Source organism: Sander lucioperca, chromosome 7 (genome assembly GCF_008315115.2).
Source record: "Sander lucioperca isolate FBNREF2018 chromosome 7, SLUC_FBN_1.2, whole genome shotgun sequence".
Taxonomy (NCBI): Eukaryota; Metazoa; Chordata; class Actinopteri; order Perciformes; family Percidae; genus Sander; species Sander lucioperca.
The window spans coordinates 5,932,051-5,959,146 of NC_050179.1; the positions used below are offsets into that span (position 1 = coordinate 5,932,051).

A 27,096-nucleotide genomic window follows, 5' to 3' on the forward strand; every position below is an offset into this window, starting at 1 on the left:
CTTCTCTATCTCTGTCTCTTTTTCTCTCCTAAAGGAGTTTATAGTGTTCTGCCTTACAGCACACAAACACCACTAGCAATATTGATTAAAAAAAATATATATTAATTTTTTTTTTTCATGGAGTTTGTTTTTGTGGCTATAGTCTCATGCAAAAAGACAATATAGACAGTCTTTGGATGTGTTGTAATGTAATGTACTGTGGCTTGGTAACAATGCTGTAAATGTTTGATGAATGTATATCTAGTCATTTAAACAATGCAACAAGTTGATGTTAAATGGATTTCAAAATAAAATCATTTTTAAATCCACCACATTTTGCATTTTGTAAGTCTGAATTTAAATTGACAATAGAGTTAATATAACTCCCGTACCCTCTTTTCCTCTAACACCTAAACTAGATTTCTATAAAGATGTGCTATATCTATCTTTGCTAATAAAAATGTCCAGAGACATATCAGGCTGTAACTCTGGGCTGGTCAGCTAGACCCATAGACTGTATATAAGAAGGCTAGACCTGATGCAAGTTCGCCATCTATTGGTGTACAGTCAAACCTGCATCTAGGCCTACAGTATTTTGCCTTTGCACAATTGAGTGAACAATTACAAGTAGCCCAAGTAAGTAAGTGCACATACTGCATTTTACTTTTTTAAATTAAATCAATCAATAGCATACAAATGCATTTGCATGTGTGCAAAGGTAAGGTACTACAGCATACCTCCAAAAGGTCCAGGTTCATGTGTGTATGGTTTGGGGAAATGTTATTAAATACACCTATATGATAAGGGATATGCCCAACTAAATTACAATATCAACTGAACCTAAATTGACCAGGTCCTACATTATTTATTTCATTTATACTTGTTATTGATCCCTAGTGGGGAAATTACAATTTATTATGTATTTATTATTATCTAGTCTTAAAATCATGTCCTTTAGAAATGTCCCCAATACCTTAAAACTAGTTTTAATACAGGGTGCACATTCCTATATAATTCACTTTAAATTATGTGTTTACTTGGTGACAGTAGCCTACACAATGCACAGAGAAATAGTAGTGGTGCAGGGTGTCAACCCGCCATGGCTCATTTTTGCCCCAGGGTCCCCGAGTAGCTGCCTGGAGCTTCTATGGCCCCTGGAGATCTGGGATCCCAGGACAGTACAGCACTGTGGAGTCTGGTAATGCGAGACTACAGGACAGTTGCCACTTTGCCCGGTTGTTGATTACCCGTGCTTGGGAACCAGTACACTAGAGGCGCTATACTCCCAACAAATTCGTGATTCTCAACTCCTCCTACTTCGTGTTCTTGACACAGTCCAACATGGCTGCGTCCATGGCGAGGACCTGCCGTCATTTATCGCGGCATGTATCCTGTATTCTGCCTAGGCGAACAAACGTGTGTTTCACACTCAGGTCTGAATTCCACTGTTCTTCACCTGCACGTAACGGGCTTCTGTTTTCTCTAAATAAACGCGGTATTCTGAAGGACTCTTTCCCAGAAGACGCAGCGCAGGACCAGCTCCCTCGGTTGCTCAAGTCCGGCGCTCAGACTGTATACTGCGGCTTTGACCCTACGGCCGACAGCCTCCACGTGGGCAACTTGCTCGCTATCATCGGTCTGCTGCACTTCCGAAGCGCCGGGCACCATGTCCTCGCTGTGCTCGGAGGGGCCACGGCACAAATCGGAGACCCGAGCGGGAAAACGAGCGAGAGGGAGCGGTTGTCCGTGGACGCTGTCGAGGCGAACACACGCAGCATCCGGGAGAGCATTCACAGGATTTTCACCAACCACGAACTGTACTTTCAGGACAGTTCTAGGAAGATGGGCACCGTGACTGTACTGAACAACCTGAGCTGGTACAAGGACTGGGGTGTGGTGGGGTTTCTGTCGGAGGCGGGAAGGCACTTCAGGATGGGCACCATGCTTAGCCGCCACAGCGTGCAGTCCAGGTTGAAGGGCGCAGACGGAATGAGCCTGACAGAGTTCACCTACCAGGTGTTCCAAGCTTACGACTTCCACCACCTGAACCAAATATACGGCTGCAAGATTCAGCTCGGGGGCACCGACCAGCTGGGAAATGTGATGTCTGGCCATGAGTACATTCACAAGTAAATGTCCATCCTACTTAAAAAGAGTACAACAGGTTATTGCAGTGGCAATATCTCTGTTTGTTCCAAACCTCGTTGAAAATGCTGTATATTTAGTATCATTGATCCTTGGTAATTGTATACACATCAACAAATGTGACTGGTCTTGTGTAAATTGTTTGTTGTTGAGTGACGCTTAAATTCTGCATACTTATCAAGCTACCAAGCAGTTATTATTCTCAGTAAAACACATTTCAACAACGTTTAGATTGATTCCTGCTTTGTGGACACCTGCCAAATTCTAGCGACCAATGTGACACTGTCTCAGTGATTAACACAATTAATGAAATGTTTCAGAAAATCTCTTGAATCGCATTTTATAGCCAAGTGTAGTTATCGAACTCGAGGTGATCTTCTGTTAATCAGCAAAAGCGTACATGATTTATTTTCTACCACCTGAACCAAATGTAAAGCTGCAAGATTCAGCTTGGAGGCACCGACCAGCTGGGTGATTTGTAGAGGTGTTGAAATTAATCAAATAATCGATGCATCGAATGTGGACATGGACGATGCTGCATCGATAATCGGCGGGCCATAATCAATTATTTCTTGTTTACAATTTAATGTATGCCTAACAACCTTTTGTTTTGCACATTCAGGAAGTGCCATGTGCTCAGTGCCTTAGTTTTATGTATCCAATTTATTTACTATTAGAGCACTGCAGAATGTTTTGTTTTTTAAGCTTGAAAAGCTATGAATTAAATATCCTATATGGCTTTAACAGAAAAATGTATTTGACGCATCGAGATATCGAATCGCTGACATGATAATCGTAATCGAATCGGGAGATCAGTGGAGATTCACACCTCTAGTGATCTGTTGTATAACTATGAGTTCAATAACAAAAAAAATGTCCTTCATGACTGTATTATCACTATATTAATGACAATGTTTTTTATCGATATTACGCAAATGTATCCACAATAAATAATCGTATGAATGTTTAATACAGTGAACCGTGTTCTGCTATTATGCAGATCATACAGCACTTTACACATGTCAAACAAAAACTCAAGTTTTAATAGCTTTAATTAAAATGTGCTTGAAATCATGACTTTGAACAACAAAGTTAAACAAAATTAATTTGATGAAATCATCCCTATTTGATTCCGCATTGAATAATTGCCCCGCTGCCTTGTGATTAAGCATGCAAAAAAGGCACTAGCAATTCACCAATGTGGACCATTCAACTGGCACATTTTAAAATACCGACACCAGACATGCAGCACCTGTGGTTAATGAATCCTGATTCCTCTGCAGAGTGAGCGGTGAGGAGGTGTACGGCCTCACCATCCCGTTGGTGACCAGCTCTGTGGGGGACAAGCTGGGGAAGACCGCCGGCAATGCAGTGTGGCTCAACAGAGACAAGACGTCTCCCTTTGAACTCTACCAGTTCTTTCTCAGGCAGCCTGACGCCAGTGTGGAAGGGTAGGTGAAGACGAAGCCCCTTTGATAGGTTTTGCATATAAATGAACAGTGCAAGACCTGAAAGCATCCCATAAACGGTTGCTTTTACACCCATCACATAATAACCGGGGGGGGGTCGCTGGGGCAAGTCCCCATATGGACCAAAGAACAGTGGTCGACTGGTAGCTGGAGAGGTCCCAGTTCCCCTCCTGGGCACTGCCAAGGTGCTCTTGAGCAAGGCACCTAACCCCCAACTGTTCAGGGCGCCTGTCCATCTGCAGCCCCCTCACTCTGACATCTCTTCATTTGTGCATGTATAGGTACTGAGCATGTGTGTGTATTTCAGGCCTGTGTGTAATGTTTGTTCTAACAACAGAGTGAAAACATTGTAATTTCCCTTGCGGGGTTAATAAAGTATAAATTATTATTATTATAATCTGGTTGGTTGAGGTAGAATCTAACATACAGTAAATGTTGTTATTCTGTGCAATGTAACAGGAGGCTGATGCATATTGTGTGGTCTTTTCCCAGGTACCTGAAGCTGTTCACCTTCCTGCCTCTGGCGGAGGTGGAGAGGCTGATGGAGCAGCAGAGAGAGGATCCAGGGAAACGCCTCGCACATAAACGGCTGGCCGCAGAGGTGACAAAACTGGTGCATGGAAAGGAGGGCCTCGAGAGTGCTAAAAGGTCAGAACATGCTGCATGTGTTTGTGATACATGTGATATTTAATGCTCTTTTATTCAATATAATTAACGTTTTCTACATGTTTTGGTATGGGGTGTCAGAAGTTCAATTAATTTTGTTGGAGAATAAATGAGTGTAACTGAGAAAAGAACTCCACTAGGGTCACTGTTCTGTGGCTGCCCATGACAGCTGCTCTGACCTCCTTGCATAGGGGATAATCTATCTATCTATCTATTAGGGTTGGGCGGGGTCTTAAAAATAGCAACGGTATCAGTTTCAATACCGTCATTAAAAAAAATGCAATGCACTTATATAGGAGACAAGGATTAAATATTAAATATCATTTATGTAATTATGTGTGGTTGTCATCACGTGACAGTGTGGAGGAGAAAGTAGTTTTTTTGTAAGTTATGTTATTATTGTTTCAGTATTAGTGTTTGGTATTCAGTTTCTGAACGGTGCACAAGCCAACAGTTTGGTGACGCCGTCTGAGCCTTACGTCATCGTTTTTAATTAGTCACGGTAATACCGTATACCGCGGTAAAATAGGGAGGAGGTTTGACGGTATCAAAATTTGGATACCGCCCAACCCTACTATCTATTCAGACAAGAAAAGTCATAAATATTAATGAATTAAATATTATTGTTGCAGATGTACCAATGCACTGTATCACAGCAGCGTGCAGGCCTTGGAGGAAATGAGTGACGAGGAGCTTCAGGAGCTCTTCAGGGAGGCTCCCTTCCATGAGCTGCTGTTGGAGCCGGGTACCACTGTGATAGATGCCTGTCGCAGGGTCAGCGCCATCCCAGAGGGACCCAGAGGGTAGGTACTCTCTGTGGAATCCTCAGTCCAAAGGATTAACATCTGCGTTAGAAAATGAACTGCTAACGTTGGCTGGAAGCTAAAGAATATGCTGTTGAAAAATCTTATTTTATTATAAAATCTGCAGCTGTTTACAAAACCCTATAGTTTGTGAATTCAACCAAAGCGTTGTGGATTTGCTACCGCTCTGATTTGTGGCTCCTGACTGGATTCTTCTTCCAGGGTAGACATTACCAATAGAAATTAAACTACATCTCCACAGAGTGCTTATATGAACGTCAGTCCACCCAAATTACAAAAACATTTTATCTCCCTAACCGTTAGTAACTGTGTCAGGAAACAAATGTTGCTGTTGAAATACCTTTCAATTGCATGGTATCCGAGCAGCAGCACAAATCTAAACACATTCTGTTATAAATTAAACATCTTTGATATAGACTGTTTCATGTTACTTAAGTGCATATTTATGTAGAGCTGGGTCTGATTATTTTCATTATTTATTAGTCTGTCGCTTTAGATAAACCGTTTCCTTCACAAAGTTCCAAGAGCAAATTGCTTGTTTTGTCCAACCGACAGTATTCAATGTCCAATGAGATAAAATGAGCCGCACATCCTTACGTAAGAAGCTGGAATCACTGAATATTTGGCATTTGACAAAATGATTAGTATAATGACTTGTCATTCATTAACGCTAGAGTGCGGCACTTTTACATATAAATTAAGCCTATCATTGCCAGGGAAAGCTCTCTGTATTTCTCAGCATACCGGAGTTGTGGTGTCTGTTTTGGGGGCCAACGTTCTCGTGTTGGCGCATCGGAAGGATGCCGATACAACCTATTTGTACTCAGAAGGAGTAGTTTATTAACTCCACAACAATGTCGTTACATTAGCAGTACGCAAAGTGCCGTCAACCAACCTTGTCCACTCACTTACAGTTCTTCACAGCGTAGCAGCTTATACTTGCCTTCTGATTGGTTACACTGTATGTCAGTCCAACCGATACTTGAAAAACTGAAAAATGACATCAAAGAAAGGCTCCTTTTATGGAGTTTTTTTAAAATTGAAAATTATTTAAATTTAACAATATATTAACGTTTTAAAGTACTTAAATATATAATAAGTAAACCTAAGTCACCTAATAATAATAATAATAATAATAATGTATACTTTATTAATCCTGCAAGGGGAAATTACAATACCTAACACATAACTACAATAATTTAACAAATAACAGTTACACTATTAACAAGTAAGAACAAAATAAATGTTGTTGAGTTGGTATCCCAACCAGCTTCAAACTTTAGCAGTTCTTTTGCAGAAAAATGAACATATTTGCCTTCTCTGGCAAGATACGACACCTCTCCTGATTTATGGCATGTCCTGCACAGGAGCAAACTCTCTCAGATGGTGTCCAAGAGGCCTGTACACACAGGTATGAGTTTGAAAGGGCAGACAATTTGGGGAGGCTGTCCCACCTCCCCCACCACCAGGCTACAGGGTCTTGTCCTGAACGATAGAATAGCAGAGCAAGTGTAATATGTTTACTAGCGATCACGTGCAGTGAATGGATAATATGCCTTTACGTCGGTTTTGGTGAGCCCAGAGGAAAAATATGGCATTTTAAAAGTAGCCTACATTTATGATAGCTAGCTAACAGTAGACTACAGAGAAAGTGTGATATTTTTACTTCAGTTTCAGAGCGCGTACAAAAAGCCCCGCTGCCTTGTAGAGTGCATGTCCGAGAATAGCGCGGACACGCGCTTCACACCGCGAGCGGGCATGTGGGGAGGGAGAAAGAAAAAAGAGTCTGCCGCTGTCCGGACCGACAGAGGGAAAATATTTCAGTCGGAACCGAAATGAGGAACCGAAATTTGCATTCTAATCCGGTCCGAATACCGTTTGCGTAGGAACCAGATCCATAGTGGAACCGGGTTTCGGTACCCAACCCTAGTTATAGGTTTACTAAGTGAAAAAGCCCAAAGTCCACACCAAAGGGACTTACCATCTCCAACAGAAAACACTGTTCACAAACTGCTCCAAACAGTTCTATTGTAGTCCAGCCTTTACTTCCATGACAAACGTGCGTCACTTTGTAACACGTTATAATGCTCGCCTAGCTACTAGCGTGGCACGCCCTCAAACTCTGCTTCTGACTGGCTAGTAGTCCTTACCTAGCTACTACGCATGTGCGACTCCCAACAAAGATGGTACAGAAGTGAGAGGTCTCACTCTGTAGCTAAAACAGAGAGCTCAACACACAGGGTGAAAAGAGGAGCTGCAGCAATGTGCAGTACAACAAAAATATGGTGTTTTTTTGAAAATTAAACCATGTAAACATATTCTGGTACAACCTCTAATTACAATTATGAACCTGGAAATGAGCATAATATGAGCACTTTAAGTAGGGCTGGGCAATATATCAATATTATATCGATATCGTCTTAAATTTTGGATATCGTCATATCGTGATATGACATAAATGTTGTCTTTTACTGGTTTTAAAGTGATGTACTTTTCTGAACTTACCAGACTGTTCTAGCTGTTCTATTATTTGCCTTTTCCCCACTTAGACATTATGTCCACATTACTGATGATTATTTATCTAAAATCTAAGTATGAAGATATTTTGTTAGAGCACCAATTGTCAACCCTAGAATATCGCCGCAATATCGATATCGAGGTATTTGGTCAAGAATATCGTGATATTTGATTTTCTCCATATCGCCCAGCCCTAACTTTAAGTCACAGTTTTAGCAGTCAGCAGACTAGTTACTTAAACCATGTATTGTCTTGTGTGAGCACAGTGCACTGTATAATCTGTCAGTTGTGTGATATGCTGCAGTTTTGATAGTGGTTGGAATTGTCATCATTTACATCCATGCTTTTGTTAGATTGTAGGCTTTCGAATACAAAATGTGTAAAGATTGGTGACAATTACAATTCAAGAACAAGTGGGCTATACAATTAACACACATAGGTTAATAGCAATTAAAAAAAAATAATAATTTGCATGTCATTGACGAATATAGGGAGGACATTCAACTGAAGTTGCATTAAATCAAGTTGTTTTAACCAAGATTATGCTGCAAGATGTTTTTTTTCAACTACATTTAAGTTCCCTGTTATAGACTAACAGTATTATAACAAGCAATATTAAAAATATCCAGTTTATTCCCGTTAATTCCTATGGAAAGTTTCCAACTTTGAAAATTCCCGGGAATTTTGCAACCCTAGTGACAATTAAGTAACTTTGCATGATCATAATGTGTTCAAAAGGTGATGTCCTGACTATTCGTATAATGTAGAAGAAACCCAGTACTAACTGACTGTAAAAACGTTTGTGTGCAGGTATCAAATGGTTTTGGAGGGAGCCGTGTGGATCAACCACAGGCGGACTGACAATCCAGAGCAGGTACTGATCCCCAAACTCCATATCCTATCGAATGGACTTACCTTGTTCAGAGTGGGCAAAAGGAACTTTTACATCATCAAGTGGCTCAGTCTCTGAGGCTGTCTGCTCTCGCAAGGGACCAGTCTGACCAATGATCTATGATGGACTGACTGGGAAGGTAGGCGACTACACTCTGCAGGATCAGTGAGGAGATGTGGATGGACTGATATTTTGGAACGTACTGGGTTTTTGGCGTAGCCTTAAATCACCTGTGGTTGTCATATAAATATGTATATGTACAGATGTGAAGTTTATCTAAAGTTATGTAAATTATGGTATTAAAAGGTCTTTGATATAAAGATTGTAGCCTGCTGACTTTGTACTGCTGCATAGATCTTGGAAAGTGAACACTAGGGGGCAGCACTGTCCCAGTCATAATGGTGATGCTGCAGGCACCCACAGCTGCACCACATACCCTGCTGTGACCCCGTAGGTAAATACTTGCCCACATTAAAATGAAATTGCATCATTTCTCGCAAACAGGTAGTAGTTTTTTTTTTTTAAGCAAATTATGTTTTTTTTTTTGTTTTTTTCTTTCAATTTGATGTGAACATGAGGTCAACATCTGTCCTAATGTGGCTGTTTTTTCGGTCTTAGTGGTGAAAGGTGTAAACTGTAACAGAAAGAAAAGAATGAGGTTTTGGATAAATTCGAAAATAAAGTAATCTTGCTTTGTAGATTTTTATTTTTTTTTTTAGATTCCATAATTTAGATATTTTCATTAGAATAGTTTTTAGTTTTATTTATAGTTTATTAAGATTGGCATTAGATTTTTCCCTACAGTACAAAGTTTTCACTGTGGTGTAAAAACTCGTAATAACTTTCAACATGCAAGGGCCTTTGCCGGTCATTGTTTGTTGTTTCTTTTTGTATATTTTCGTATTTGCAGACTATTTTATGTGGAGATGTGCATGGCTCTTTTTTTTCTCCTGGGGGCCGGTGGATATGAGGAAAGGGTCTGGTGTGTGCTGACCTCGACTCAACCCTCTCAGCTTCAGAGGTGGAAAAAACATGTCATTAGGATACTAATGATATACTATATATATACTATTTTTTGGCCATCGTTGGATAGATTTGACATCGAGGGGGTATACCTACTTCAACAGAGGGCCCACACCTTAAAGCTTTAGTCTATGTCTTTCCAGAACTGTAATTTCTTTTAAGGTGGAAGCAATTCAATTTGTAAAAGACTTATTGTAAACTGCCTCTACAACTTGCTTTTTTTTTTTTTTTTTTTTTTAAATCTTACTAGGTATTGTTTTGGCAGCCATTTAATTTTTATGCGTCCACCGGCAACCGCCGTGGTCGGAGGCGTTATGTTTTCAGGTTGTCCATCTGTACCATTCTCATGAACACAATCTCAGGAACATCTTGAGGAAATGTTTTCAAATTTGGCACAAATGTCCACTTGGACTTGAAGAGGAACTGATTAGATGTTTGGGGGTCAAAGGTCAATGTCACTGTGACCTTACAAAACACGTTTTTTGCCATAACTCAAGAATTCAAAGGCTAATTATGACAACATTTCACACAAATGTCTAATAGGATCAAATGTTGAAGTGATGACATTTTATATGCCAAAGGTCAACTTCATGGTGACATCATAATGTTCTGCAAAAACACTTTTCTGGCCATTATTCAACACCATAACTCAGCAACAGAAGGGGAGACATTTGGTCGGATACTGAATTGGTGACTCTAATCTTGGGTGCCCACCTTGAAACTGGTGATTGTATAGATCTTCTGTGCTGTCGGGTCTAAGATGTTTGTGAAGCATCCACATTTTAGAATGTGTAGCTTCTTTGCAGCAGCATCCATATTTGAAGCATGGTCTACTGTCATGCCTACAACTATGTGTTCTATCCCGTTCCTCTGGTAGTCCACCACAGGCTCATTGGTTTTACTGATATTGGGCCTCAGGTCGGTGCACTATGTGCATTACTTCAAAATCTTCACTACTTATATTAAATGAGTCCCAACAGACATGGATGTAAACTGCAATTTGACTGGTTGGTGGTGATTTAAAAAGAAGATGCATGAAATTTAGTTAAGTCAATTTAAAACAAAGAATTGTAATGTCTCAAACTACCCTGAAGTTTACTTTGCTATTTGGATGTAGTTTTTAAAATTGCATGATACATGCCTACTAGTTAATATTAAAATTGTAGCCATAATCAGTTTTTTCTAATTTCATAGCTGAATTAATAAAAACAAAAAACTAATGAGAACATCTTTTCTTGTTAGACTAAAATTAAAATGCAACATGTTAATTTCTAATAGGAATTTGTCACACAATATTCAAAGTAGTGTTGTGTTAAAACAGTTTTGAGTACATGCCAACAGTTGCTATTTTAATTTCAATGTTTTTGTGTTTGCCAAAGCAGTCATAAATTTGAAGCAAAACTTGGATTTGATGTTGTCTACAGACTGGATGTTGCAAGCCTGCTGCAACTAGCTGGTCCACCTTAAGAAAAGTGGGCGGGTTTAAGCGCTTTGACCAATGAACGGCCTTCTTCGCATTTAAATAGCTCTGTGTGTCAATCGCCCTCCCCCACCCCACCTCCCCTCCTCTGAGTCAAACTCCATTCTCAATCCCAAGTACATCTCTAAATCGCCATATTGGGTACTGAGAACGTTTGTCCGCAGTTCCTCTCACTACGGGACGAATTTGACAGAGCGGCTTCAGTTCCTGGGCACTTTGTTTTGATGATCCGCGGAGACTACTTTCGGCTTCAAAACACCGCGGCAGTTACCGTTTCCAGCCCGACGTATGCATGGCATAAGTCGTTTTACGCTTGTTTTGGATCTTGCTCAGCGACGAGGAGATACCCGTTGTTTTTGAGCGGTGTGTTTTTCTTTTGAAAACTGGACGCTGTCGGCTGTTTGAAAATTTTTTGTCTTAATTTAGTGGGAAATGTCAGATGTTCGACTATCAAACGGGAGCCCGACTTTGGAGCGGACGGACTCCCGGGTGTCGGATCACCCGAAACCGTCAGCTTGCAGAAGCCTGTTCGGCTCGGTGGATCACGAAGAGTTAAAGAGGGATTTAAAGGGACATTTGCGGGAGATGGAGGAGGCTGCCTCCGCCAAGTGGGGCTTCGACTTCGCCAATCACACGCCGCTGGCCAACGGCAGGCTCAAGTGGGAATTAGTGGATTGCAGAGACGTCCCGAATTTCTACAACAAGCAACCGCGGAGGGAGAAGAGCGTCTGCTCTGCTGGGAATAACAATGTGGATCTAAATGGGAATCATAATTGTGTTGTGGTGGCTCCGAGCGAAGACACCGACAGGTCTGACGCGCAGATGGAGCGCACGGAACAGTGCACCGGGCTGAGGAAAAGACCTGCATGTCGCGGTAACGTTAATAGATTTGCAACAAAATGACCACTATTTTCACCCGAGTGTATTTCTGTGTAACTTTATCAGGTAACCAGGCTGGTGCTTATTGCAACATATCTATCACAGTGATGCTATGTCGCTCAAAATTCTTTTTTATTATCTCGAAAATTGGGACCTAATTAAATCTATTTCTTTTCAGTAGTAGTCAGTTTTACTGACTTTTCACTTTGCTTTTGCAGACCCCTCGGCTCAAAATAAGAGGTCACACACCAGCTCAGATGAGGTTACTTGTCCAAGCCTGGGCCACTCTACAGAACACACACCCAGAAAGACCAGTCCCAAGAGGCAAACGTGAGGGCCAGGAACGGTAAGGATTTATTTTGGCTTTGAAGCAACTTGTTAAAACACATTTCTTTATGGGCTTCTGCATGGTGTAACTACAGTTAGTTGTTTATCAGCGTCAATGTGGAAAATGCAGACTACGTCCCCCTCTTCCAGTTGCTGTTTGCCTCGAAAGACAGATGTAAATTAGGCAATGCTAATAAATAATAGTTAGCCTACAACAGTAGTGTGAGTAAAAGTGGTTGCCGCAGCTGGTAGACTTCACCACCAAAGCTTTCAGTCGTGTTTTTGCCCTCAAACTTTCGATTCATGATCGATGCAAGAAGAGTTATGAATAAAACCAGTAAAAACGTGGCTGCATATTTACACCTTTTTTTTTTTTTTTCTTTTTTTTTTTTTAAACTACAACCGCTGCCTGCCATGGCGGGCCTGAGTTTCTGACTAAACTGTAAACAAGTGTACTGAACAACAGTGTAGTAGTAACACGTCAGCAGCCACTGCCCTCGGCGCAGGGACGGGAAGGGGTGTGTGTGTGTGTGTTGTGTGTTGTGTGTGTGTGTGTGTGTGTGTGTGTGTGTGTGTGTGTGTGTGTGTGTGTGTGTGTGTTGTGCTGTGTATCTGTCTCTGCCGGCGGAGAGTGTGCAGAAGAGCCTTGCAGCTCTGAAATCAAGTGCGCTTGTTGGCCACGGCGGAGGGAGAATAGGCATGAAATTCGCATTGTCGTGGCAGGATGTGAACTGTCAAGGCTGCAGTGGAGGATACACACCTAAACTTGCAGTGTTAGTTTATATTTTAATTTGTGGAAACTGAAGTATTTTTAGGGATGGCTAAGATTATAGTTCTCTGAAAAATAACCGATTTTTTTCTTTACATGCGTGCTAGTTGTTGTTTTTGCCTAATGGTAGTCACCCTCTAAAAAAAAATCCTATAAAGTATTATAAGTGTCAAATTTACAACAGGGCAAGTGCTCATGTATGATCACACCTGCTATTTTTACACCTATTATTTTTTTACACAGAGTGATATGACTGAGCTAACAAACAATTCTTGCATCAGGTCAATAACTGTCAGTGGAAATTGCAGTACATTTGTGTTTTTCATCACTATTTTTGGATAGTCTTTTTGCTTTCAAATAAATCGTCCTCTTTGTCAAAGTGCAAGACAACATTCTGTCCATTCTCACTCATTTGCAAAAGTTTTCTGCAAGTGATGCATAAAGCTGTATCATAAGTTAGTATCAACCATCAGCCTCTTACTTTTTTTTTTTCTTTCGTCTAATTTTCCCCACAGAGCCGAAGATGTATTTCCCCGGTTACGTGGGAAACCTCAGTGTTGGCCGATTTTGGAAGAGGAACTACACAGCATCAGAAACATATCAACTCTCCTGAAGATGGGGGAGGACGCTGTTGAAGCACTGAATAGAAACACTAAAGTTGTGGCACTCAATTAAAAAGTTACTGCCTCTAAAAGCAGTCAATGTAGCAGTATGCAATTAGGTTTGATTTCCTTTTTTGCTCCTTTTTTTACTACCTGTGTGTAAATAAATATACATATTATATTATATTTCTCTCCATATGTAGCACATAAGAAAATATTATGATTTGAACACAAATCCTTTTATGTAAAAAAGTGTGAATTTTTGATTTGACTTGAAGAATTGCAGTGTAGTTTGATACATGTTTCCAAAATGCTGTTCTGTTTTTTGTCATTTTATTTTCTGAAAAGCAGTGTGACTTTGGCACGGTCCCTAATTGCTACATTTAAAACAAAATCATGGCTTCTTACAGTTTCTTAACAGTGTATCTTCACTCCGTCATCTTCCTAACTCAGCAGTGAAGAATGGTACAAATGTAGCTCATCTGTTTTTTTTTTCTTCCTTTGGTCACTTCATTGTCACCAAGTGCAGGTTCTTCTATTAGATCTATTTCCCCAGGAAATCAACACAGACAAAAAAATAATTAATATTTCTGTTAGGACTTCCTTTACATCACCTGATATTTATTTTTTGAAAGGTGCTTTTAGCATCAGTTGAATCCTGGAATATGATTTTATTTTTTTTCCAAGTTCTCCTGCACACCTCAGCCACATGTAATGGTGTGTTTGATTTGGAGTTGTGAGGTACTGTGATATTGAAGGACAAAGACCATACAAACTGCACAGCTTGTGTTTTAAAGTCATCCTCTCCTTGACTTGATTCCTTTTGTTTCATCAGCCTTAATGCTCTTCACAGAGGAGGTATTCTGAAAAGGGTTGAATGTCCTACAATACCAAAAACATGGTTGCTTCAGTATGGTTGCCAGCACTGCCTGTGCGCCTTAATTGACTTCACATTTTTTTGTGATAACGTAGATATAAATTTCCATTTGTTTGTACTTGTTTCACCAATGTTGTTAGCCTGCTGAGGATGCAAATGTGCACATCACAAGCATCTAAAAGCTTCCCTTTATTTGCCTAAAGTGTAGGATATATTCAAAGAGACCAGTGTACATCTGGATGGAGAGAGAACAGAATTGCAGTCACCATGCCTGTGTATTTGTGTAAATCTTTGCAATGTACCAATGTACATAATTTTGTAAAAACACTGAGAAATTATACTAACTTATTTATGTCAAGCTTTTTTTTATGTAGAATAAAAAATGGGGTTTTGATTACGGTTATCCAAAGTGGCATTTACTTTATTATAATTGTCTTATTTTGTTAAAGCATATTTTTGGTAGTTTTTTTTCTTATCAATAAGGTTGCAAACTGAGCCTGATAAAATATTTGATGTGCATTTTGTAATGTGTGGTTATAAAATGTGTTGAAATCAATTAAAAGAGAAAATTATATATCTGATCTATGGTTGTTTTTTCACCATAACATGCACACACATTGGTTTTATCTATTAAACCTTCGGCAAGCTAACCCGAAGAACAAAAACTGCAGAAAAAATATCACTGTTAAAGTCCAAAATGTGTTTGGAAGTGCAGCGTGTTTTGCAGCAGCTGTGTGAGTGCATTTCTGTGCATGAAGGCATCCTTTGTTTTCAAACTTTATTTAGAACAATTCAGTACATTACAACTAGTCTGGTGCAATGTAGTGACACTCCCAATATGAATCCACCAGCATTTTGAGTGGGCTGATGATTGACATTTTGGTCATTCAATGAAAAGGAGATTAGGGAAAGTAAGACCACTTGTTGCAGTCAGTAACATTCAGTAACTTATCATGGGAATGGCTTTCATAGGAAAAAAGTGTAATTGCTTGGAGCTCATAATACTCAACAGTAAGGTAAATACTGCAACATGAATTATTTTTTTCTATTTTACTAGCCTCAGTTGTGTGTGTGTGTGTGTGTGTGTGTGTGTGTGTGAAGAGCAAGAGAGGCTGTGTTTTCACTTATGAGCCTTGTGTAGTGTGTTTTAAATTATATTTTCATCTTAAATTGTTCCTGCCAATAAGTTTTCACATTATTTTAAATTATTTAAGACAAATATATTTTTTGTAAAATATGCTATGCTTACTGGTGAAATTGCATTTAAGTTAGGAAGTGTATTTTAATACCTCTTGTCTAAATCTAAAATTGGGAATTCATGATCTTAGATTTAAATATGTTATACATAATTATTGATTTTGTTCAAATATTTAGTGATGGGATCCTGATATAGATATTATAAAACTGAAAAAATGTAATAGAAACATAGTAGTCACTTAACTGCTTCAAAACAAATCCATGTTTGTTCTAATGGAACTTGTAATATTTACATTTTTATTTTATTTTGCATAAACATTGTCAATGTGAGTGATGTATGCCAACAGCAGAGCCCTAATCCATGGCTAGACACTCTTTGAACTGAATTAACTTTACTATGTGTCTCGGTTTCTGTCATGGTACATCTTCTGCTGTAAAACCCAAATTAATCCTTTCACTGCACGTCATCTCCCTGCTTCCTCCTCATGCCACCGACACAGGAAGACACCTGCTGCACTTTAAAGCTGGATGGGTGGGGCTTCTGTCTGTCTGTGTGTGTGTGTGTGTGTGTGTGTGTGTGTGTGTGTGTGTGTGTGTGTGTGTGTGTGTGTGTGTGTGTGTGTGTGTGTGTGTGTGTGTGTGTATGTGTGTGTGTGTGTGTGTGTGTGTGTGTCTATGTGTGTATGTGTGTGTGTGTGTGTGTGTGTGTGTGTGTGTGTGTGCGTGTGCGCGCGTGCGAGCGCGTGGTGTGGGTCCGGTCCTGAAGTGTGCAGGTGGGTGACCTCAGCTCAGCCATCCACCCCCACTCTGAGCCTGGCCCATTGTCCCAGTGTGGGCTTTTGTGTGGAGGGCCATTGTGAGGGCCGGGACCGGCCACTGTTGTGTCTGGGGCTTCTCTGTTCAGACAAAGAGCCCGTCTAGGAGCCTCCACCCTTCCCAAACAGAAGACTGACCGACTGACTGACTGACTGACTGACTGACTGACTGACTGGATGTCTGTCTGACTGCTTGACTAGGTGGCTCACTGCTGGCTGGCTAACTAACTGGCTGACTGGGTGTCTGTTTGGTTGACTGATTGATTTGATGGAGGCAGAAAAGGAGAAAGTGTGTGTTTCAGCCAATCTGCAATATTCAACTACAGCAGTGTTAACTATTTTGAATAATGCATTTAGTACTTTATGCAAATATTTTTTTGTAATTTTAAAATGTACTTGCAAATTTGCATTAAATGTAGTATTTGTTTATGTAATTATAACAATTACTGTGATTTTTTTTAAGGACTAAAGGATTTTGGGGAAAATAAAAACTAAATTGAGCCATGTTGCATTTGTGGGTTGCACAAAGGATTGCCAGGGAATTATTCATAATTTATATATTAAATATACGACGAATAAAGCAAAGACATTTGTAAGTATAATAATTCCAGCCATACATGTAATTGAGTAAGAGCATTGCATGGGAAATCCCATGCATGCTATACAGCATTTTAACAAAGCATTATTTTGTATCTATACAGTGAGCACATGTACAGCAATGAGCGGTGCTATTATTACTCAAGTGCAACATGGGCATTTTCTTATTTCTTCAGGCAGTAGGAGGTATAATCTTACACTGATGTACTAAGTACACACAGTGACTGAAAAATCTTATGTTTATGTTTGTAAATGTCTGACAAATTTCTTCATGAATTACAGACATTTCTTTTTGGCTGAATTCTAGAAATGGAAGGTTTGTGCAGGCCTGTAATAGCACAATTGTATCATGTCCTTCTGTCCTGCATGTGACTTGCATATAACCCCTTGACAGATAATGCCCTATCATTCCACGTTATTTCTCTCTAAATGGCTCATCAGCACAGAGTCAGAGCAACTCCTTGTAGAGTATGCCTGCTTAAACTAAACTGTTTATATGTAAACATTACAAAAATGACCACAGATAACAAGGTCATTCAAGAGGGGCATTGATAAGACTGGCCACTATGATGCAACAGTATCCCTCATTGCATAAGAAACACCTTTTCGTTTACAGCAGGAATGTCCCTGAAAGCATTCCTGTAACACTCCAACAGTCTGCCACAGCCACCCAAACAAAACCACAGTGAACTCGAGGAAATTCCAGTGAGCCAGTCAATCAGAGATGTGGCAGGCATCGTCGGCCTGTTCTTCTCTGCAACCTCTCACATGTGCCAAGAATTCACACTTCCTTGCTATATCAACAGAAACAGGTTATCTTTTCCTGTTAACCGCCCCGGCACTTAATATAAAGTCACAAGTTCCTCCCCATGTTTCCTGCCCAGGCCACAAACCACGTCATCAAGTTATTCCCTTGGCACCTCAGGCTCTGAATGAAGGGAAAGCAAGTGCCCACAAACACCTAACATCACTCTCTCTCTGTCTTTCTCCCTCTGTTTCTTTCTTTCTCCAACTTGCCTCTAACAGGCTGTGAGCACGCCAAATTGCATCCGAATTACTGTATTTTTTTCTGTCTCTGAACGTTTGTTTTAGCCTGCCTGGACTGCCCTGAGTGGTTGGGGTTTGAATGTTTTTTTGGACAGCTCAATTGGATTCAGCGAGCGAGAAAAGCTGTATCATTACAGAAAAAACAATTGCATTGAATAGCAAATCTCTGACGTGCTTTGGTTCCTCAAATGTTGCTGTGTGTGATGTGCGGAGCGTGTGAGAGAGTCTGGGCATGAGTGACAGGCAGGGAGGAGGGGGAGGAGACGTTAGGGAGATGCTGCAGAGCATCGAATGACAGATGTGCAGATGTGCATCTGTGGTGCGTTTTCGCAGGGAAGAAAGGGGGGTTGGGGGTGGTAATGCTCATTAAAGCAGCGCACCTGCAGCCTATCAAAGAGCCTTTATCTTTTATCAAGACAAATCTGCTCAAGCACGCAGCACGAGACGTGAAAACAAGCAGGCTGTGCTGCACGCTCACTATGACTCATTCTCTCTTTATCTCTCCTGATCAGTGGATGGTACTTGGATTACCCAGTAATCCCGTCAGGAATGCCCAAGGATGCGTTTAGATGCATTTGGCCGAGAAATAGAGGAAGAGCTTCCAGCTGAAACATCTGTGCAAAGCAGATAGACAGAAATATTTTTTTCTTTCTTGGCAAGGCACTCTCTTATTGTCAATCTCACTATGATCCTCTTTCATTAAATGTAACAAATAAATAAATAATCATCTTTAGCCAATAGAAGGGAGCTGCATCTATTAAGCTGTCCCACTATCTGCCCAACCGTGCCTGCTCTCTGATCACATCTTGGTTATTGTAATATTAGGTCACAGGATATTTGAATTCTGTACCCCATGTTCAAACAAAATCGGAAAAACTGGTTTCAAATGCAATGTTCTTTATTACAAAAAAAATTTAAATCTCTAAAGATTTTTACAATTTTACACTCAAGCACTTTGAATTGCTTTTCTTAATGTGCAACCACTATTTTGTGTATGTAAATTGTGTGTTTGTAGTTGTGGATTTCTGTGTTTTTGTGCATGCTCAATGTTCTCTTATGTAAAGGGTTCTCTTGAAAAATGGACTTTGATCTCAATGAGACAACGTGTTTAAATAAAGGATTATAATAACACATTTATGTAAAACTATACCTGCAACTGATTATTTTATTATGAATTAAGAAGTTGTTGTGTTTCTTTGAAAAATCAATTAAGCACTTAATTTATCTCACTTAATCTCATGTTCCCATAACCCAAGGTGACATCTTCTAATTGTTTGTTTTGTCAGCCCAAACTCAAAAATGTTAAATGTAAAATGATGTAAAACTGAGAAAAGCTGAAAATCTTTATATTTCTGAAACTGGAAACAGCACGTTGGAAATTATTTGCATAACACATTTTTATTATTATTACTTTTGTCAATTAAGTTTTTGTTGACTGACTGAATGATTAATTGACCAATCATTTGAACATTAAAATAAATTATTAAATACATACCCTGACTAATTTGACCTGTTTTGTTTGGGCCAGGCTCTGACATACACTCATAGGAACAGTAAGATTGGAACTCACTTAATTAATCATTTCATTGACAGGGGGGATTTTGTCTGCGTGTGTGTGTTACTGTAGTGATACATAGCAGTGCTGGAGACAGCCCTTTAGTGAAAGTCAAATTGTGGGTGTGTGACTTTCACACGCACACGTATGTCCTCTGTTATATCTCCATATTCTTACATATTCATTTTAACTAATGCATGACCAGATGTAGCCCTTCTCTGAAATCGTTTGTTATTTGTGTGGTATAACTTTATGCATAATGACTGTGTGTAAACTAGCAGAAGAGCTTTTCCACACAAATGATGACAGCGCATGGGTTAGGATGTGATGTTAATTTGACATAAAGCAATATCTTTCCATATAATGCAACATTTTGTAACATTTGCAGAAGTGTATTTGGCAATAATTCCAGTCAGTCAAAATACATCTGACAACACTGACCACAGTATACATCAAATTACATCCCATCCACTGAGCCGGTCTGCCAATGACAAGGGAACACTGTCGGTTAAAATGACATGGAATGGGAAATTGTCTTCAGCGTTGCTTTGGATTGGTACCAGAAATGCATCAACTTTCCACTTTTCATAAGCAATAAATTGGTCCACATTTCATATGAATATACCTTATATACTTCTCTCTAACTTGCCTTTTTTGTCTTGCTTCTGCTGCCCTCATCAGGAGGCTCGTGGGGCCTCTGCGCTGCCGGGTCTTCAGTTCTGGTGTTGAAAAGATTCCTGCCATAAGAATGAGAAAACATGTTCTCCAACACAGGGCTTGATGAGAAAAGCAGACTCTTCACCATATGAAACCTACCTCTTCTTTTGGACAGCCATGGATGTGGTCCATTGGCTCCCCAATATTACATTTTTCACTCTGTTTTCAATTTTCACTCACTGCAGATTATGGTGTTGCTGGTTTGGGGATTTTGAGCTGCCTTGCTGTGCAAATTTAACGAAGAGGAGGCAGGTATTCAATCTAAAGATTGATCTGCTTCTACACACATAGGACCTATTACTCTACTTGTTCAGTTAATAAAGACTACTGTAAATAACGGAAGAGAGGTTGATCTGGATTTTGATAGTGGTTGATGGTTGGATAGAAATCTGTGTCGACCGTATCTCCTCATCATCCTTGAAACCTCAGTCTTCATTCACTTCCGAGAATTCGTGTTGTGTGTAATAAGAAGTGTGTAATAGTGAAACCTTATTGCACAGAACTGCACGGCAAGTTTTTCTAGTAATTCTTAGGCCTTATGTTCATGCTGTTTTCACTTCCCTTTTCTATTTCAAAATACTTTTACAAGTCTAAACATAACACCAGACTGACATTCAAAGCTTGTACAGTATATCATTTATGTGTTGTTTTGAAATCACGCCCCCCCCTTTCTGTCTTACAGTAGCTCCGTGGTGCAGCTGTCCACCATGCCTAACATTCTGCCTTGGCGGGCCAAACCCCAGCGCACCACTGAAGTCCTTCCAGTTTATAGCCGGGAATTCTCTCCCTGTCTGGGGGAAAAGTCCCCAATAATATGACCTATATAGGAAGCCCCCAGCTTTCCTTTGCCCACTAACAACACATTAGCAGCAGTGTCACTTAGCATAGCCAGCCCAGGGTGGGGTTTCTAGGGCTGGCTGGACCCAGGATGTGAAACTGAGCAGCTCAGACGGATCTTTGGATCTGATTGGTGCCGGTTTTGTGCTGTTGCTCTTGGATGCTGAGCTTTCCTCTGGTCACGGAGAGGGATGGGGCATGGTGAGCCACAGACATATAGCTGAGGGAAATCTCGTAAGGACAAAGGTCACAAGGGGTCAATCTAACCTCCTGGCCTCTGGTTGATTTATTATCCCATGGGGTGATGTCGCCCTGCTCAGACCAAATAGAGAATGGGTCAAAGGGCGTACTGTATATATTGCTGTTGTGAAAGGCTGAACAGAAAACCAGTTTTCTGAGTTGGGGATAAGGGGGTGCAGAGGGCCCTGAAAACAGAGCCACAATGTGGGTCCATTTTAGTTGAGCAACTTGACCACTGCTGCATTTCCCACAAGTAAACCATGGAAACCAATTCAATTCTTAAGTAATGAGAAGGCTTAACAGTGATTTTGACATCTTAGAGGTGTTGTTAGGCGCAAAGTGAATGGTTGTGTCTCATGTCTCTTGTTACCTGCTTTCATACCAAACTGCCTACACACCATAATCATAAAAAGTATGAAAATTATTTTTTCATAAACCAACAATAATTCTATAATACAAACTGAATATTATTCTTCCAATCAACTCCCTTTTAGTTTCTGTATGAGCTGATGTAAATTTTTGGTAGCAAATTACTACTTGCCTCTGGGATCACAGGTGTGTGTTTATTGGGTGTTTTATGATGGTTTTGAGCCAATCAGAATAAACTGGTATATTTTCTGATTGAAGTCCAAAAATGGGAATGTCAAATATTCTATGGTAAAGAAGTGCGGGGGAGGGCAAGCAGCGGCAACAACTGTCCTCTAAACAACTGCTGGCCTCAGCTATTTAGGGACAACTCCTGACAGAGTGGCTGGCATCAGCTGCTGCTGACATTGTTTGTCACAATCTTGGTTGATGCAGTCCACACACACACACACACACACACACACACACACACACACACACACCTGTTGACCCATATCTGCTTTCATATAGCACTGCTGGGCCTCTACATGCCTGGGCCTCTCTAGACAGGTGGCCTCCGAGCGCTCCCATGGTGGGCAGGCACAGCCTCACAGCCTGATAACTACCACCCGCTCACCGGCCACAGCCTCTCAGCTGAGCCTGTTTGGCTGTTTCTTTACATGTGACTTTTTTGTGGGGCGCAACAAGAATTATTGGTCTCCTTATAAAGGGCCAAACAAACCATTATTCATTCTGGCCCTCTCACATAGGCCTACATATATTTTCACTCTCACATTAAATTATTTTTTTATTCTTACACCTACACATTTCTATTCTCATATTTATATATTTTAACCCGACGGCCAGTGTTGGGAAGGATACTTTCAAAACGTATTCCATTACAGAATACAGAATACATGCCCCCAAATGTAATTTGTAACGTATTCCGTTATTCTGAATACTTGGATTACTTCCACATTGAATTGCATTTTATAAGTGTAGGACTGCGTTGGAGGTGGAGTAATTTGGACGCTGAAAGGAGGTTGGTTGCTGGTCAACAGAGGTTGCACTGCACAGTTATATATTTCGTTCTCCCTGTTCTTTCTTTAATGTGAAATGCTGTTTGAATTTCCAAGATAGAAACGCATTCCTGCCCTGGCTCTGTTGTGCCGGTTCCAACTCCATTGTGACTGATCACACAAATAGCTAATTTTTTCGTTTTCATATTGGGGCTTCTGGGAAATGCATGGAGTTGCCTTAATTTATTCAGAGAGTGAATAAACTCGTGAAACAGAGAAGTATTGTCATGTAATCCATTGATTTCAACAATGTAACTGTATTCTAAATACCAACTATTTAAATTGTAACTGTAATGGAATACAGTTACTCATAATTTGTATTCTGAATACGTAACGCCGGTACATGTATTCCGTTACTCCCCAACACTGCCGACGGCCGACCTTCGACAGAAAAGGCAGTCGGACTGACTGCCTCCCTGAGTTGGCCAAAAAAAGTGCCTTGGAACACGTCGAAGCGATGCCGACTGCCGACGGCAGCTGATTGGACAAAAGCATCACGTGGGTCTGGTTTCTCTGGAAATTCAAAGCCAGACTGTCATGGCGACTTGTTCAGAATACGATCTCATATTTAACTATAATAGTTCACCGAAACATGTTTCTGAAAACATTTTAAGCAAGAAATAGGACAGGCAGTTGCTGAATCTGTCTTCATTTCAGATTGACAAAGGTCAGTTTAAAAGATTTTCGTCAGATTTTGAGAGCCTTAGTCACGCTCATCTCGCTCGTCATTTCCGGGTTAGCACTCCACCAATCAGATTGGTCATGGAGTCCAACTGCCCACCCTCCAACGCAACATGTCAGGTCAGACAAAATGAAGGCCAACAGCTCCTCGGACAGACGACGGCACGGAACACACCGAACAGACTCGAGTCACTGACCTCGCCAGACTGTCCGACAGCCGATAATCGGGTTGGTGTGTCACTGGCTTTAGGGTTTAGGGAGTTAGGGTTAGGGTTCACGTGTCATGACTGTATCATGACAGTGTCATGTGTTCATGACAGTGTCATGTCACTCTTATGTATATATACCTTCAAGTAAAGTGTTACCCTTTTTTCTTTATACTATATATACTATCACTTTTTTATCACTTTTTTCAAAATACTATACTATGTATTTTATCACTTTTTTCGACATACTATATTACTTTTTTTAATCACTTTTTAGACATGCTATACAATGACTTTTTTACCACCTTTTTCGACATACTATACTTAGACTTTTTGACATGCTATACTGACATTTTTCGACATACTATACAATGACTTTTTATTACTTTTTTCGACATACTATACTATGACTTATCACTTTCTTCGACATACTATACTATGACTTTTTCACTTTTTTCGACATACTATACTATGACTTTTTTATATATTTTTTTCGAAATACTATACTATGTATTTTATCACTTTTTTTGACATACTATACATTATTTTTTCATCACTGTTTTCGACATACTATAGTATGACTTTTTCAACATACTATCTGATGACTTTTTTCGACATACTATACTATGACAAATTTTCAACATACTATACTATGACTTTTTATCACTTTTTTCGACATACTATACTATGACTTTTTTCGACATACTATATTATGACTTTTTTATAAATGTTTTCGAAATACTATACTAATGTATTTTATCACTTTTATCGACATACTATACTATGTATTTTATCACTTTTTTCAACATACTACACTATGACTTTATCACTTTTTTCGACATACTATACTGTGACTTTTTTATCAATTTTTTCGACATACTATACTGACTTTTGTCGACATACTATACTATGACTTTTTAATCACTTTTTTCGACATACTATACTATGACTTTTTTATATTTTTTTTCAAAATACTATACTATGTATTTTATCACTTTTTTTCAACATACTATACTATGTATTTTATCACTTTTTTCGACATACTATACTATGCATTTTATCACTTTTTTCAACATACTACACTATTACTTTTTCATCACTTTTTTCGACATAATATACTATGACAAATTTTCAACATACTATACTATGACTTTTTTATCACTTTTTTCGACATACTATACTGTGACTTTTTTATAATTTTTTTCAAAATACTATACAATGTATTTTATCACTTTTTTCAACATACTATACTATGTATTTTATCACTTTTTTCAACATACTACACTATGACCTTATCACTTTTTTCAACATACTATACTGATTTTTGTCAACATACTATTCTATGACTTTTTTATCACTTTTTTTCGAAATACTATACTATGTATTTTATCACTTTTTTTGACATACTATACATTACTTTTTCATCACTTTTTTCGACATACTATACTATGACTTTTTCAACATACTATCCTATGACTTTTTTCGACATGCTATACTATGACAAATTTTCAACATGCTATACTATGACTTTTTTCGACATACTATTCTATGACTTTTTTATAAATGTTTTCGAAATACTATACTAATGTATTTTATCACTTTTTGCGACATAATATACTATGTATTTTATCACTTTTTTCAACATACTACACTATGACTTTATCACTTTTTTCGACATACTATACTGACTTTTGTCGACATGCTATACTATGACTTTTTAATCACTTTTTTCGACATACTATACTATGACTTTTTTATATATTTTTTTCAAAATACTATACTATGTATTTTATCACTTTTTTCGACACACTACACCATGACTTTTTTCGACATACTATACTATGACTTTTTTATAATTTTTTTCGACATACTATACTATGTATTTTATCACTTTTTTCGACATACTATACTATGTATTTTGTCACTTTTTTCAACATACTATACTATTACTTTTTCATCACTTTTTTCAACATAATATACTATGACAAATTTTCAACATACTATACTATGACTTTTTTATCACTTTTTTCGACATACTATACTGTGACTTTTTTTTATAATTTTTTTCGAAATACTATACTATATATTTTATCACTTTTTTCGACATACTATACTATGACAAATTTTCAACATACTATACTATGACTCTTGTCCCAGTTTTTTTCGACATACTATACAATTACTTTTTTCATCACTTTTTCGACATACTATACTATGACTTTTTATTACTTTTTTCGACATACTATACATGACTTCTTTTCGGGATACTATACTGTGACTTTTTTATACATTTTTTCAACATATTATGACTTTTGTCGACATACTATACTATGACTTTTTATCACTTTTTTTAGACACTGTACTATGACTTTTTATCACTTTTTTTCAATATACTATACTATGACTTTTTTCAATGTGTTATACTATCACTTTTTTTCGACATACTATACTATGACTTTTTATCACTTTTTTAGACATACTATACTATGACTTTTTATCACTCTTTTCAACATACTATACTATGACATTTTTCGACATACTATACTATGACTTAATTATCACTTTTTTTTTTACATACTACCAACACCTCAGGATACAAGTCTTTTCTTTGTAGTAAAGTATGGGCCTGCAGCCTACAAGCTACAGTAGTTGAACACCACCTGCCCAGTGCAAAAATAGTTGACAGTTGAAGTACACAAGTGACTGGTAAGGACAGTGGAGAGACTCAGGAGTTGGGGGAACCAAACTGTGGCTATAACATGAGTGAAGATATATATTTGTGACAGCAAAAGGATTCCAAAGAAATTCATGTTGCTTTGATTCTTATCTTATTAAATACAAGCAATACTACAAGGTCCTGTATTTTTAAAATGGTATTTTAGCATTATGTCGGCTGACTATTTTCTTCATTGTATGTAAGATGTATAAGTACCACAATATAAGTTTTCTATGTTCTACTAGCCTATTTTCAGCAGCATAATGAAGTTCTGTTCTATTCTGAGCGTGGTTTAGGTGGCAGGATCAAAGACGGCATGGACGATCAACAACGCTCAGAGTCTAGCGTTTTTTGACCTAGCATGAGTTCCTCCTCCGCACAGACTCTGGGATTGCCAGATTTCACTGTCCAGCATCTGTGACAGTGTGCCCCTTATATTCTCCTTTTAACTGCTTCCTCAGATCCTCTTTTAGGTTGTGCTCCTGTGTACTTCTGAGATCAAACTATCTTTTGAAGTGGGAGTCTCTCTCTTCTCTCTAGTCTAGTCTTGAGATGAAAGAGGAACACGGGGTGACAGAGCAGCCTCTGCAGACGGAGTTAGCCATGGGGTCTCTC

The 27,096-nt window shown here is 39.0% G+C and overlaps 2 protein-coding genes and 1 long non-coding RNA gene across 3 annotated transcripts; 2 read left to right on the top strand and 1 right to left on the bottom strand.

Annotated features, from left to right (window-relative positions):
* The first annotated feature begins 1,259 nt into the window (after window positions 1–1,259).
* Window positions 1,260–8,814, top strand: yars2 (tyrosyl-tRNA synthetase 2, mitochondrial). Its single transcript, XM_031283378.2, has 5 exons — window positions 1,260–2,108; window positions 3,408–3,575; window positions 4,086–4,241; window positions 4,892–5,062; window positions 8,411–8,814. The coding sequence occupies exons 1-5, from the start codon at window positions 1,321–1,323 to the stop codon at window positions 8,568–8,570; spliced, it is 1,443 nt and encodes a 480-aa protein (XP_031139238.1). The 5' UTR covers window positions 1,260–1,320; the 3' UTR covers window positions 8,571–8,814.
* LOC116038767 lies at window positions 4,642–20,486 on the bottom strand. Its single transcript, XR_004102165.1, has 3 exons — window positions 20,477–20,486; window positions 10,159–10,163; window positions 4,642–4,833 (listed from the first exon to the last, which is right to left on the bottom strand). It is a non-coding gene; the product is annotated as an uncharacterized LOC116038767 (long non-coding RNA).
* Window positions 11,071–15,013, top strand: cdkn1bb (cyclin-dependent kinase inhibitor 1Bb). Its single transcript, XM_031283398.2, has 3 exons — window positions 11,071–11,869; window positions 12,093–12,220; window positions 13,486–15,013. Exons 1-2 carry the CDS (start codon window positions 11,428–11,430, stop codon window positions 12,206–12,208), a joined length of 558 nt encoding a protein of 185 aa, XP_031139258.1. The 5' UTR covers window positions 11,071–11,427; the 3' UTR covers window positions 12,209–12,220; window positions 13,486–15,013.
* Window positions 20,487–27,096: the final 6,610 nt, after the last annotated feature.

Excerpts from the sequence above, each read along its gene's own strand:
- yars2 (XM_031283378.2), top strand. The coding sequence starts at position 1,321 with ATGGCTGCGTCCATGGCGAGGACCTGCCGTCATTTATCGCGGCATGTA. Across the intron at positions 2,109-3,407 it reads GGCCATGAGTACATTCACAA|AGTGAGCGGTGAGGAGGTGT; the intron begins GTAAATGTCCAT and ends ATTCCTCTGCAG. Across the intron at positions 3,576-4,085 it reads CCTGACGCCAGTGTGGAAGG|GTACCTGAAGCTGTTCACCT; the intron begins GTAGGTGAAGAC and ends GTCTTTTCCCAG.
- cdkn1bb (XM_031283398.2), top strand. The coding sequence starts at position 11,428 with ATGTCAGATGTTCGACTATCAAACGGGAGCCCGACTTTGGAGCGGACG. Across the intron at positions 11,870-12,092 it reads GAAAAGACCTGCATGTCGCG|ACCCCTCGGCTCAAAATAAG; the intron begins GTAACGTTAATA and ends TTGCTTTTGCAG.